Source organism: Lygodium microphyllum, chromosome 4 (assembly GCF_053477565.2).
Source record: "Lygodium microphyllum isolate KBCC chromosome 4, Lygodium_microphyllum_v1.1.10, whole genome shotgun sequence".
Lineage (NCBI taxonomy): Eukaryota > Viridiplantae > Streptophyta > Polypodiopsida > Schizaeales > Lygodiaceae > Lygodium > Lygodium microphyllum.
Window position 1 is genome coordinate 35860479 of NC_141138.1, and position 15640 is coordinate 35876118.

The window sequence follows — 15640 nt, forward strand, 5'->3', positions numbered from 1 at the left end:
ATGAGGGTTGCAAGGCCATTATAAACTGTCAAACAATGACAAGAAATCCCTTGATTTGCACTATGAGATACCTTGGAGGAGCAGAGGCAGCTTGTCGAGATCAGGCCCTTCCTGGTGCTCAATGAGAGGCAATTCCAAACTGTGAATTCCATATGACTTCTGCAAATGCAAGCTCATAATAAACTACTATATATAGCAGATGGTAAATAACCAATGAGAACACAAACTAACCAGCGCATTCATCAACTTATCATTCTTTCCTTTCTCACGTGTGACCACGACTGTTCTAGAAATGATGCTTTGAGATTTTGATGCATGAAGACCAATGTTTCTCCCTTCTTGAAAATCTGCACAAGAGGGCAGCAAGCTGACTCATGAATCAGATGCATCAAATAGTGAAGTCAAAACATGATAACATCAGACTTGAAAATCTGCCGCCTTGCCTTGTGCAACAGAAAACCTCAAGGTTGCATGAGGTAGTAGTCCTGCAACAAGCCCAGTAGCAGCCATCCTTCCAGACTGTAAAGTTATCTGTCAACTACAAGAATTCTCTTGATGTAAAGTGGTCTAAAGATGATTCAATCACATCACATCAAAAAGATACTTTATACAAAACATCAGACCTGGAAATGTTTAGCACTAACATTTTGTGTATGAGGTATGGTACAGATGTGGCACAATTCTACAATAGACATAACCTTTCCCTCAATATTGGAATGACACTTTCAGTGCTGAAGTGGCCAGCCCATTTATTAAACACCCTGTATTTCAAGTACTGAAACTTCAATTTGACACAAACGTATTGCTTAAATTCTGCATATATGGCCTTTAGCTTGTGATGATGTTGCCTTCACCATAACATCAACAAAAACCTGATCTGTTTTTCCCCCTATGGAACTCAAATTCTATTTTAAAAAACCCTTGGCAATAATCATCACTAACGTGAATGGACACATGAAAGCATATGAAGAAGATGGTGCCAGTATGGTCATTCCTCCCCGATTCATATGAAGAAGATGGTGCCAGTATGGTCATTCCTCCCCGATTCAAATGTGCAACTCATGCAAATCATGTTAGATCAAGTGCGTATTATTATTTACACTTTTGGGCTTCTTATTTGATCTTACTGCCCTAATGTTCACCATCTACCTAAAAAAGGTCTCCCTTGTCTCTCTGTCAAAAATAAGCCTGTCATCCTCCTATACTATTTCAAAGATAGTATCTTAGGCCTCATAAACCACTCTGGTGATAGCCTGCGCAGATGACAAACTATGATCTGTGGATCCAGTTTAACTAACCTTCAACTCAGACAGGCTAACTCTCTAAACTGACGCACACCAAGGGCTGGTTTGACCATCCCAAAACATCTATTCTCGGATGGCCTTTTTTAAAAACACTAAATTAAAGGTTTCTTTTGTGGTTCAACCATGCAGGCTACTATGAACACAGCTTTTCCCTATGTAGGAGGGACCTCAGTTCACTGTAAAGTAGGTGCCACCTCGGTAAAGTGATTAATGTGGTGATCTTTTTCTGCTCACAGTTGCTCATGTGCAAGGGCCTTGTTGCAGTGTCTAATAACTAGCAACTGCCCAATACACTCATCTTGGCTATCAAACAGGTTTGTATAGTGGCTCCAAAGTCCAACAACTATGGTGGGAATTGGCGCAACAAAATCTTGCAAACGACACACCATGGATCGCTTGCACCAATGTGAGGATTCCATCCTGTCTCTTTGTCAAAGATAAAACAGTCACCATATTGTACAAAGGATCTTGCAAGGACAAGTGGACCAATTGAGCACACAAAGAACAAAAAAAACAAATGAAGGCTCAATTCCATATGATAAAGGGAAATGTACGATGAAGATGCAAATGAAGTGATAGGTACAACGAACCTCTAACGACGTGCACAATAAGATACACAACATAGTAGAATACAAAGAGTGGTGGTGAAGGTGCCAACTACAATAAAAGTTGGAACAGGGGTAAGGCTGGCAGCAAAGGCCAAGAGGGCCACATAGGAGTCAGAGTGGTGGTGAAAGTGTTGTTAGACTAAAAAAGGTGCATTACACATCAAACCTTAATAAGCTCATTTAACCAGCCCCAAAATTCAAACTTTAATGCTAAAAGTGTTTATGTGTCCCATAAGCCATCTCCCAAACTTTCGTTGGTTCCTCATCTATAAATGGATGGTGTGCATAACCACTTCTCATCCTATTCCATCCTGCCACACTCAGTCTACCTCATCACATGGCTGCCAGCTCCATCACCTACTGCAGCTCCTGTCTTGGTGATCTACAGCTGCCACCCAGCCATTCTAGAGGCTTTTCTAGGCTGTGTTTCATCCCCCAAGTTGTTGAAAACTGCATCTTCCACTGCTCCATGACCTTCCAGGCTATTGGTTTTTGTATTTTCATACCTTGCCTTCCTGCTTGTCACCATCTTCTGCCTGTTGGACAGCCACCTTGACTGCCCGAGCACCTAACAGCATGTTCCAAGCTGCTGCCATGTTCATCCTCATCATGGACAGCTGCGCTTTCAGACCTAATCAGTCTACAGCCAAACAGCTCCTTGCACACTACTCCAACAGTATTTATTCAGTCTCATCATATTCTCTTCTTCTCTATTTTCCATTTTTGCATTTTTGTTTGAGTTAGTGTTTTAGTTGTGTTCACACATCTTGTGTTTTCTCAATGCAAACCCTCATATATCTTTACATGGTATTAGAGTTGTGCTCTTCTAAAGAGTATCTTGAGTCTATCATGGAGGCTTAGTTTGTGCAAGATACACGAGCAACACGTAACCAACTCACAATGGCTAAAAGACCTTCTTGGGAAGCTATGGTCTCTTCTCATGTTTCTACCTCACTAGAGGCCCAAAAGCAGCATTATGGTCTAAACAAGGAGAGTAACACATATTACCTCTCATCTTCAACAAATCTCCCCACATTCAGGACAACTAGCAAACCCTCATCTTCATCACAGCCAGGTATGGTGTCGAGCTCATATAATCCTTTTCACTCATATAAACACTAAACCTTCTCTATTGCTTCTTCTGTTAAGCAGGATTCAAATCCAAAGTCACCTTGAAGACCATGATCAGTATCAATAGGTCAATGTCCATAGAGGAGGCTGTAAAGAAATGCCCTAACATAGAAACATAAACAGAAACCGTACGACAAAGCACAGACTAATAAAAGAACACAGTTAGGGTTAGGGTAACTCAGAGAGGATGAACACAGTGAATGAATGAAGTGATATGACTACTGAATATACAACGCTCATGCAACAAACACACTATGCAGTGAATGAATAGTCTACCTCAAACTCCTGTATCTCAAGGATCAAGCCCAGGGTAATGAGCTGGAGAGTGTTGTACTCTGAACGGATCCCGAATCGCAACAAGGCAGCCTCCGGATGTCAACACCATCAAACACAGCAATGAGAAGCTGGATCTGATGCAGACAACAGTGAGGAGAGAGAAAGACTAAAAACGCAGGCAAGACAGCCTACAAGAGAGAAAAAGACTAAAAACGAAGACTGCAGGAGAGAGAGAGACTAAAAACGCAGGCAAGACAGCCTGCCGGAGCTGGCGACTACTAGAGGAGAGAGAAAACTGCCAGTCGACACCTGCAACAGCTGGGTGACAGCCTGCATGAAGTAAATGCAGGGCTATGATGACGTGGCAGGCTGTATGGCAGCCGGTCTGCACAGGAACAGCAGTTGCCTGGGTGGAATCAAAAGAGGGCTGGAAATCAGGCGCCAACTAATGGAGACAGCAATGGACAGCTTCAGCTGAGATGTCCTCTGCGAACGGGGTGTGGGCAACAAGCTGAAACACATGAAATCTACAAAAACGAGATCGTGGCCTGAATCGAGAGCAACATACGTATTTATAGAAAGTTTGGGCCCTCCCAAGTGGGTTTGTGCTTATGGGACACAGAAACTCTCTAGGATCGTGTTTCTTTTAAATAAAAAAAGGTTTCTTCATTAATTAAGCATATTTTGGGGCTGTTTAAGTAAAGCTAATGCATTTTTAGCTCAACACTCCCTCTCAGGCCCAACAATGGTGCCACGAGAATAGAGGCCAGCCAAGCCCTTTCTTGGTTTATCTTTTACCCCAAGGCATCCCATCCCAAAGCAACCAGAGCATCGGACAAAGGATGCGCATCGGCTGCCCAGTGGCCTACTAAGACTACAGAGACGATGGTTATCTTACCAAGGGATCCCAAGTGTTCACCTCAGAGAGAACAAGGCATCAAACAAAGAGTGCACGTTGACTACCCAGTGGCCTACCAAGCCCTACAAAGGCGGATGGAATCAACTATGGACTTTTTTATAAAAGAAATGGCGTTTTAGGTTTGATAGATTAAGCATTAAGTGAGGGTTTCAAATCAGTTTTCGTCCTATTGAGTATCCGTGCCCCAAACATGAGACTGATAAGGGATGGTCAGCAAACCCAAGACCTTTACAAAACAAGCATACTATCCCTACCATTACTAGGTGTCGATGACGAAGAAAATGGTTAAGGTGTGTATATAGCCAATATGTCAAGCAAGCAAGACAAGCAAAGCAAGTTGGGAAAGACTGCCTTGGAGACTGCCATGTGCAATGCCACGAATATGGTGGATCCTAGAGTCAACCACTCCAAACGACCAAAAAAGGATAAATGCGCACAGATGCATATTTACATGAACAAAATGCTAATACATGGGGTAATGCAAAGGGAGATGCAACATATCATGCGATATGCGATATGCTGTGCAACGGTGCCACTAGGACAGTGCCCTTGCAGAAAAATTGTTCACTTGTCGAAGTGCCCTTTTACAAACATGTCATCCTGACAGTGCGGATGAAGTTACAAGTGTACGTAATACAATACAAAAGAAGAAATGAATGTAATGTCTAAAAAAAACTGTGAGCATCATCAGTATTACTATCAAGAGTAAAAGCCGCCCCCTCTCAAACTGGAAGGCAAAGCAAAAGAGAAATACCCTCTCCTCATCAAGCTGAAGAAGTAGGGGAGGATGTACCCACGACAATCTTGAGTAGCAAATACTCAAAAACCGGTTGGTTGACCGCTTTGGTCAAGATATCTATAAAATTATCTGATAATGGCACAAACTCTAGGCGAATAGTGCCTAGCTCTCAACCTGCTCTCTGGAAAAGTAGAAGTGGACTCCCACACGCCGTGTCCGTGGTGTGATGATCGGATTGCCCACAAGAACAATGACACTTTGGTTGTCGCAATAGACAACTGTGGGAGAGTCACATGGAAAGTGAAGTGCCGCCAATTAACTCCTCAAATAGATGGCCTCGGTAGTGCCATCAAAGAGAGCCCGGTACTCAGCCCCAGCTATGGAAGCCGCTAACATCCCCTACTTACGACTGGACCAAGAAATGGGAGCCGTGCCAAAGGTAAAGAGATAGCCGCCATGGAAACATCGGGTGTTAGGATCTCCTACCCAACCAAAATCAGTGTATCCCTGCAAACATAAATAAGTACACCGCAAATAACGCTACACACAAAGACATGCAATCCAATGTGACATCCTAGGTGCTGTGAAATATTGACTGAGTATGCGAATTGAAAGCTAAATTTGGCCTAGTGTGAATTAACCAAAGAAGTTCTCCTACAATAGAACGATAGATATGTTCATGGAAGGGCTGTCCTAGGGTATCCTTCGACAAGTGGACAGTAGGATCTAGAGGCGTAGCTACTAGCCATGTCTAATCCGGAGTGTCCTGTTTCACGAGCTGAAGTGTGTACTTCTGCTGTGATACAAAAATACAGCCCCCAGAACGAACTAGCTCCATCCCCAAGAAATAGGACAACAAACCAAGGTCTATCATCTCAAATGTAGCTTTAAGCTTAACCTTGATTTCCGCTATGGCAGCAAGATCTGTGCCTGTGATAAGTAAGTCATCAACATATAACAGGATATAGCTAACCCCCTCTACAGTAGATCGAACATATAAGTTCGGGTCATGAGGGATAGAATGATATCTGTGAGTCTGCAAGAACTCATCCATCCTGTGGAACCAAGACCGCGCGCTTGCTTCAGCCCATAAAGAGCTTTATGCAAGCGGAATACCTTATCCCTAGGGTTCCCTGAAGAAAAGCCCCCGGTGGGTGCTCCACATAGACTTTCTCCTCCAAGAAACCATTCAAGAAGGCACTCTTAAGATCCATCTAATGTATCTGCCAACCGTGGTGAGCGGCTAGCGCAAGTAGCAACAAAAAGAAAGTCAACCACACAATAGGGGTAAAGGTCTCTTCATAATCAATGCCATGCTTCTATCGAAGCCCTTGCACGACAAGGTAAGCCTTGCACTTGTCTAAAGTCCCATCAGCTTTTAGCTTAGTCCTAAAAATCCACTTTGTCTCGATGACTTTCTTATGGCTCAAACAATCCACCAATATCCAAGTTTCGTTTCAATCAATACTCGCTAGCTCCTTCACCATGGCCTCTCACCATTGAGGGTACTGAAGAGCCTTTTACCATGTATCCGGCTCAGAATGTACTATATAATCAGCTGTAAACAACGGCGCAAATAATGCCCAAAGAGCAAGCCAGGCAAATCTTCTAGGTCCCTCCGGAGCGGAATCCAGTGGTAGGATCCCTGAATCCCGCATGGTCGGCTAGTACCAGCGAGATACAGGTCTCGAGGAGAGGGCCTGGGAGCAGAAGAATCTGTGGAAATGTCAAGAGCGGAAAGTAGATCAAGCTTAGTAGGCACGATCTCTGATGATGTGGAAGAAGGAATCGAATCGGAGTCCTGTGCAGAGGACTGCACGATATCCCTCTTGTCAAAGACGACATCCCGCCTAACAATCACCTTGTTTGTCCGAGGATCAAACAAACAATAGGCTTTCGCTTCAGAGGAATATCCCACAAAAATAAGAAGATCAGCTCGGGGAGTGAGCTTTTCTATCTTGTCATCGGACATGTGTATATACGCACGACACCCAAAGACTCTGAAGTGGAAAATAACAGACCGAGAACCAAAAAATGCCTCATACGAGGTCTTCTGAGGGAGAGCCGCAGTCAAACACCAGTTAAGGATGTACACCGAAGTGTTAATAGTCTCGACCCAAAGGCACTCAGGGAGCTTTGTTGCAAACAACATAGAGTGTATCATTTCCATGACTGTCAAGTTCCTACGCTCTACGACTCCATTCTGAGAAGGGGAGTTGGTAAAGGTGAGCAGGCGGGAGATGCCATAATTTTGTAGAAACTCAGAAAACTCGTGGGAGATTAACTCACCACCACTGTCACTCCTCATCCAACCGACACGACGACCAGTTTGGTTATGAACCAGCAACACCCAAGTAGAAAAATATGTGAAAGCATCTGACTTATGCTTAAGAAAGTACACCCATATGTATCTGGAATGATCATCCAGCGTACCGTTCAAGGCGGTAGTGGATGTCGGTCCACAAAGATCAACATGAATCAATCTAAGAGGCGACTCAACACGATGTGAGGTTTGTTGAGGGAATGGAGTACGGTGCTCCTTCCCGAGCTGACATGCTTTACAGACATCTCGAGCTAGCTTCAGGCGTGGAAGGCCCTTAACCAGCTCACAGCATGACAACTCATAAAGAGAGTCATAACTAAGATACCCTAAGTGAAAATGCCAAAGACACTCATTGTTCATAGGCTCCTAAGATGTGGCTAAGGCCTGGAAGCTATGGAACACGAAGCCCTCAGCTGTCGGCTCTGTCAAAAAATGTGTCATGTGGTATAGGCCATTAGGTTGTGCCTCACCTGGAGCAAACACTAAACCAATCTGAGAGTCAATGACCTCGACTGTGGTCGCTATAAAGAAGACTGCTCGCCCCAACCAGCAAAGCTGTTGAACAGATAACAAGTTCACCCCAAGCTGAGGGACATGATATACATTGTCCAGCGAAGCCAAATCCGGACCCTTATTAGTGGCAAAACTAAAACAACCTTAGGCCTGAATCTTGACTGTGAATCTTGACTGAGGAGTTTTTTCCTACATGGACCTGTCCGGCTACAAGGGCTCACGAACGGAAAATGTCCGCTATAGAAGTCATATGATGTGTAGCTCCACTGTCTACAATCCAAACACGAGCTGAAGTGCTCGGCTGTGACGAGTAGGCCTTTGCGTTAACCTCATCAGGAGACAACTCACAGATGTGGACGAGACTCGCATCTAATGTCTCTATGGAGACGATGTGGGCCTCTGCAAACTAGTCAAACAAGCCCTCTACAGTTGAGAACGTTGTCGACTGAGATGATTGAGCGGTGCCAGTATGAGTCTGACCTTTAAATTGCCCCTTGCCATCACCCTGCCTCCCCTGCTAGGGGTTGCCCGACTGAGGGGTAGTGGTCTGTGACTTAGATTTTGGTATTTTGTCCCTCTGGCCTTTGATTGGCACTCGTCGTCAAAGTGGCCAACCTTTTGACAATGTTGACAATACCTATTCTTTTTAGGTACATTCTGCCACCCAAGTTTGAGAGATTGAGATCCCTAGATTGATTTTGCTTTTGCTTTTGATTTTGATTTTGATTTTGAGTGGAGGTTTGGTTTTGTTTTCATTTCCCTTGTTGCCCTTTCTGAGAATGAGCAACAAGAGCCCCCTCTGAAGAGGAATTCATATGAAACTGATCGAATAACCGTGCGTTGTCGCAGCGCGTAGGGTTGAAGGTCACCACAGGGGTTTGGCAAGAGAAGAATGTATGGGGGTTCAAGAGCTTAGACTCCAGAGATGGTAGAGATAAGAGAAGGATTGAAGGTTTCAAGCCAAGTTCATGAAGATAAGTGACAGTAGGGTGAAGGTAGATTCAAGGAGAGGAGTAGACGGAAGAGAAGGGGTTCGAAGAGATTGAAGATGTAAAAGAATACGTTAAAAAATAATTAGAAAATATAGAAGAATACTAACAGAGATAAAGCCTGTCAGTTTCTTTCAGTATTATGAAAAAATATAACTCTAATAGACAAAAACGTGTACAAAATAATACATTCCTCTATGCTGCTCAGATCACCAATCTGATCCTTCCAGTGACTCTGAAAGGGGGGAGAATCCTGCCAGATCACTCCTTCATCTCCCACTTTCGGAGTGCTGTTCACTTTCTGAAAACAGCGATCGCGCGTCGCACGATTTCGCTAATCTCTCTTTTTACATAAAATCCTCTCAAATTAGCTGAAAGCTACATGCTTTCTTTTACATATCATCCTAATCTAGAAGTTGTCTGTAGTTTTGTAAATTTTTTTACAAGAGATAATATCTAGAATATTAAAAATTGACTAAAATCTAATATTTTTAAACCATGGACACTAACACTAATGTCTAAAATGGCATTGGCTCTCTAAATCTAAAAGGAAGCCACACTCTAGATTTTTTTACACGGTGTGCGCATAGCGTCACGACATCCACCCCCCTCTTAACCTGTACATCCTCTTGCATGTGCCAAAGTCTTACGGATTTGCACTATCAGAATAAGTATCTTCTGCCATGTCAATGTCTTCATCTACTGTCTCTTCTTCTTCCTCTATGTCTTCATGCTCTTGAATTATATTCAAGTCTTCTAGCTCATATATTGAACTTTCTCTTCGTTTGAAGAGTTTGATTCTTTTTCCACCTATGGGTATCTTCATGCTTGTTCCATCCAATTCAACCAATGAATATGTGGCATTGTCATGAACGACCTTTACCACATATGGGCCAAACCAATGCTTCACCATCTTCCTAGAAGCATTGTATTGATTGTCTAAGCTGCTGTCATAGACAAGCACTCAGTCATTTTCTTGAATTGCTCTTGGCCAAAGTCGATGTCACTTATCGAATCTTCTTTTGTTCTTTAGTCTTGCTTTCTTTAGCTTCTCAATAGCTGCTTGAACATCTCCAAGCCTTCTTTCTAGTTGCCATATGTGCAAAGTCAACAACCCTTCTCTACTGATGCCTTCCTCCCAAGGTAGAAGACTCCATGTGAGAATAGATTTTTCAATTGGCACAATTCGTTGTTGTCCATGCATAAGTTCACACTGAACTGTGAATAGTCCGATCGGCCCATAATGCAAAAGGTAGCATTTTAGGCCATTCTTTGATCTTTCCTCTACAAGACTTTGCTAGAGCTTTGAGAATAAGTTGATGACCTCTCTCACTCTTTCCATTGCCTTCAAGGTTGTAGGTTGATGTTAAAGCCAACTTAATACCCAATTGAGCAAAGAAGTTACGTGCCTCATCAACATCCAACTCTCCTCTATCTACAATTACTCTACCCACACAACCATATCTACAAAACGCTTCTTCAAGCAAAAAACAACAAACAGCTTGAGTGGATTTGGTTATTAAGGCATTGCCTTCAACTTGATTGGTTAGATCCTCTCTTGCAAGCACTAAATACCACATATTCCATATTCCTATAGGCATGGTTATAAGATCAATAACCCATCTATAATGTATAGACAAGGGATAAGTCGGTTGTAACCCATCTCGATGCTTAACCATAGAATACATTTGACACACATAACAGGTTTCAACAAAATGTGCTATGTCCCGATACATGTTTTGCCACCAATATTTTTCTTTACTAAAGATTTCCCATGTGCCTCTATGGTTAGCCCACAAGCTTTCATGAAATTCCTTCATTACCTATTGTTGCAATCTTTTGTTATCTAAAACTCGGATAGGCGCTCCTTTCTTCTTCTTTGCATGCTTACATAGATGTCCTTCTTTAAGAAAAAAGCCATAGGCTTTCCTCTTGATATGCTTGAACTCCTCATCAGTCCAAGTCTCATTCTTCTTCATTGTGCTCAAATATTGGCCGATCTTCAACCAATCTTCTTCATAATCTTCTTCAAGAAAACGAACTAGAACTTGAGCAATGCAATGAGCATGCTGGCTTCTAGTTGACCATCCTCTTGTTTTCAGCTTAGGACCAGTATGTGCAGTAACTGAAAATGTATTTTCAACAGCCATGGAATGAAATTCAGTAAGTATAGATTCTTCAGCTTCATCTTCTTCCATCAGCTCTTCTTCATTGTCATATCTTGCACATGATAGCATGTCAGCAACTGGATTCGCCTTTCCTACAATATGCTTTAATTCGGGGTTGAGAGATTTAATATATGCAATCCATCTTAGCATAGCAGTATCGGGTGTAGAGCAATTGGTAATCATGCCCAAGAGTGGAAGACAATCAGTTTCTATCGCTACGGAAGCACCTATAAAGTATTCACGATCACACTTTAATGCTGTTACAACTCCCCATAATTCCCTTTTTACTTATGCATACCTTCTTTGACGTTCATTGAGAACTTTTGCTTCAAAACGAATTGCATACCTATTACCTTTAAGATCCTCTTGGCCAACAGCCCATCATATCCCAATGGAACTTGTATCCACACTAAGGATGATGGGTTGACCATTTGAATAATCAGCCTTTTTGAGAGTGGGGGCTGAAATTAACAGCTTCTTTAATTTACACATAGTGAGAGTATGCTCATTACCCCAAGAGAATCTTTGGCCTTTTCTTAATAATTAATAAAGATTTTCGGCTACATGAGCAAAATGTGGTATCCATATGAGATAGAATACACATGCGCCAAGAAATCTTCTCACCTTTGAAACATTTGTGCATTTTTCTTGCATTCTGCTGATGGCATCTATCTTGATTGGAGAATCCTAAATAAAGGTTGCCCATAGAATAAATTGCTCTACCTGCAAAAGCTTCAACAAACGCATCAACAATTGGATCCGAACCAACATTTCGGATTATGACACGATTAACAGGCTGTAGATCTTGAATGAATCGTAAAGATCCATTTTTCTTAGGCACGGTAAACCATCGGTTTGTTTAGGGCACTGAAGAAGGTTCTAAAATCTTCATTCTGATCTTTTCATTTAGAAGTTCTAGTAATTTGGGCAAATGCGCTCTTGGAACAGGAATAGACTTAAGGTTACAAGGCACATGTGAAACCGTAAAAATGACCATAGGAGCCACAATATTTAGATCCACACAGCCTATTTCACTTGGTTGAAATGCAAAAGCTATTCCATGTTTCATTAGCATTTAAATAAAAGAGTGTTCTTCAACTGGCGAAAGGAAAGAATTTTCACCTATTTTGAGCTCTTTTATACTTTCATGTGAACTTGTGACCAATGTTGGAAGGATCACGAAGACTTGACTAATTTGTTGCCCTATCAACGAACCCTTCACTTTCAAGACAATGGGACTGCCACAGTCTTGACTTTCTTATCCACCGTCTTGTATTTTATCTCCACTTACGCTTCAACCTTGTTGAGTAAACCAATGTCTTCTTGCTTAACAAATTCTTGAATTGTTTGATAAAAATCCAATGTACATACTTCTATGAACTGATTTTTTGCCTAATTTTCTACATTAGCAACTACATATATTTCAGCCAATGTGTCAGTAGTAATCAATCCAAAAAAAATGCCCGAAATATCTTCATTTTCAACCATCATGTCATAAGTTTTCAGCTCCCTTTTTACATGACATAAATATTTTCTTTCAACCTTAGTCATGGCCGGAAGAGACTTATAACAACCCATACTATTGGCTGTACATACATACAAATTTGCTAGAGACAGTTTCTGTAGCATAAGGAGGTTCAATCTTTTTACATGACGCACTACCATAGCCTCATTTTATAGTAGTACAGCCCGAAAACCCTTGAATTCTCGGGTATTAAGAGGCACAGGATAATCACGCAGTTGATCTCTGTTTCGATGATGGTTAACACATACAGTAAGAAATTAGACAGCTCGTTCATTATCCTTGCTTCGGATTCGAGCATAGTAAAAACCATCATCAAGAGCTTTTGTTTCCAAGCGGGCTTCAGAAATGTAAGGTTGCCTAAGAATGATAAGGCAACTACAAGAGTCTTCAACAAAAAAGTGAAAATTATCTTTTATGTCTTCAATAGTTACCTGCACATTAGGACATGCAGCATATAACTCTCCAAAAGAGTTATTTGCAGCTCTCATTCGCCATCCTGGATCAACATCTATGGGCCATCCGCCACTTTCATAAAGACTCATTGCCATGACGTTTATCTCCGAGCCATGGTCTAAGAGTGCAATACATGGTGTTTCTTTTTCTCCAATTTTGACGGCTGTCTCCGTTGTTGCTCTTGCCCAATGTGTACGGAAGTAGTGACTGCTTGGAATGAACTGAGCCTCTTTCTCCTCATGCATGTGCTCTAGATGGCCTTCTTTTTGAGAGGTGGACTGCCCAACTGGTTTGGACCAACCAACCATTACATTTTCAGCTTTCACTTCTTTAATTTTTGCATTCATGTTTTCTTTATCTTCAGCTTCAATTGCTACAACTAATTCTTTAACTGCTTCAAGATGAATTCCTTATGAAGTCAGCTTATCTTCATCCTGCACAAAAACTCGAAGAACTTGCAAAAAAACAATGCACTTTTTCTTCAGCTTCATCACCAACATATTGTCTTTTCCTTTTGATTACATTAATAATTACATCATGGAATTCACGTTTGGCAATTCCAAGAATTTCGCCTAAGGTAAATTCAATTTTGCTTTCTAGAATTCATTCTTCTCGGACTCGTTTGAGATCCGTTGCAGATTCTATGTCAGACTGCAATTTGTAGCCTAGCTGCTTGCATTTCTTCTTTCCTTCGGTCTTCTTTGTTTGTGGCGCATCTTTCATCTCTTGATCTCAGATTATATTTTTAGCAAGCTTAGATTGTTTAGGCATTCTTCTAGTTACTCGTTTTGAAGGGCCAGAAGAGAAGGCCCTGGTTCATCTTCTCTTTTCTTCAATCAAGACTTCTTCATGATTGACGTCAGCCAAATATGCAAAGGCGGAAAAAGAATCTACCGGTTCTTTCCAACCAGTTATTCCTCAAATGCACTAATTGGCGTTAGCCAAATCTTCTTCGGCTGCTTTACTACGTTCCATTTGATCTAGTGTCTGCATCCATACTTTAGATTGCACATTAGCTTTACATGCTTTCAAACTTGATTTAATTGGCTCAATTTGCAGCCCATAAGTAGCTGCATCAATTGCTGCATAGGCATTCTTTACAACTAAATCTTCTAATCTTCTCTTCATTTCACCATTGCCAAAATTTGGCTCTAGTGGAAGACCAGTTTCAGTTGCATGGATTTTTTTGTCTTTCCAAAAGACCAACTTCTGTGCTTCAGCCTCACGGAAGGCAAAGCACTCCCTCTTGTCATGTCGTTGGCTATCGCACCAAATACAGCGCCTCTTAAAACCTTCTCTCATGGGTCTTTGAGTTTATGATCGTCCTCGTTCTTAAACTTTGATATCCAGCTTCTCTACTTTGGAACTAATTTCTGTAAGATTCAAATAAAGGTCACGCATGCTTTTAATAAATTCATCCATGACATCATTTTTAGAAGGAATAAAAGAAGAAAGAGTTGGTTGATTAGTCAAAGGAATAGGGGATTTTGAAGGTGAAACAAGCTCCATCAATGGAGTTGTTGAAGTTTAAGTAGAGTCCAATCTTAGTCGCATCCACTCTTAGTAGAGTCTAATCTTAGTCGCATCCACTCTTTTCGAGCAAGTAGAGTCCAATCTTAGTTGCATCCACTCTTTTCGAGCAATCATGTTAACTACATCGGTAACATCTGTCCATGCAGTCTTGACTCTTATTCGGAGGTAGCATCTTCTAGGCAATCAGCAAGCTTTTCTTGCAGAATGGGATCTGCAGCCTTAAGGAATAATTCAATCTTCTGACCTTCCATACGTTGTTGGTCTTCAACATCAAGTTGTCCAAATTTACTTTCAAATTCATGGTATAGAGCTGTTGCAGCTAAACCTTTGTTGGGTTTTTCAACCCAATCAGTGAAACTTTTCTTCGCCATAAGACCAGAGTCTTCTAAGAAGAATTCTTCGCGTAGGGCTTTTTTGAATGCAGCCCAATCCGCATCTGGTTGAAAAAGACCATGGATTCTCTCTTGAAGACCATGCTTGGCTAGTCTGGCAAAATAACGGCTCCATGCATGTTGCGATACACCAAAGAATAGCATTTTCTCAACATACAAACGAATGAAAACAGAGACATTTTGACTATTAAATTATTTTAATTCACACCCAACTTCTTCTAGGGCCTTGATAGCTGTGAAATCAATCTTCTCTTATTCTTGCCTTTGTTGTTGTTGTTGTAACATTTGGATTTGTTGTTGTTGAGTCTGCTGCAGTATGCGCACCAATTGTTATAGACTATCTCCTAAAGAATCTCCCATCTTGGAGTTCTCTTACACCGACCTTCACGTCAAGTTCACCAATGTCGCAGCGCTTAGGATTGAAAGTCACCACAAGGGTTTGGCAAGAGAAGAATGTATGGGGGTTCAAGAGCCTAGACTCCAGAGATGATAGAGATAAAAGAAGGGTTGAAGGTTTCAAGCCAAGTTCATGAAGATAAGTGACAGCAGGGTGAAGGTAGATTCAAGGAGAGAAGCAGACGGAAGAGAAGGGGTTCGAAGAGATTGAAGATGTAGAAGAATACTTCAAAAAATAATTAGAAAATATTTAAAAATACTAATAGAGATTAAGCATGTCAGTTTCTTTCAGCATTATGAGAAAATATAACTCTAATAGACAAAAACGTGTACAAAATAATACATTCCTCTATGCTGCTCAGATCGCCAAT

The 15640-nt window shown here is 41.5% G+C and overlaps 1 protein-coding gene across 1 annotated transcript in view; it reads right to left on the reverse strand.

Moving 5' to 3' along the window:
• LOC148036940 (uroporphyrinogen-III synthase, chloroplastic-like) overlaps window positions 1-15640 on the reverse strand; it is a 79216-nt gene that overhangs the window by 36861 nt on the left and 26715 nt on the right. The window contains exons 2-4 of the mRNA XM_087675865.1: window positions 444-531; window positions 232-347; window positions 72-159 (exon numbers count right to left, since the gene is read on the reverse strand). Coding sequence (XP_087531991.1) covers window positions 72-159; window positions 232-347; window positions 444-510 — 271 coding nt within the window. The 5' untranslated portion in view covers window positions 511-531. The remainder of the gene's footprint in view (window positions 1-71; window positions 160-231; window positions 348-443; window positions 532-15640) is intronic.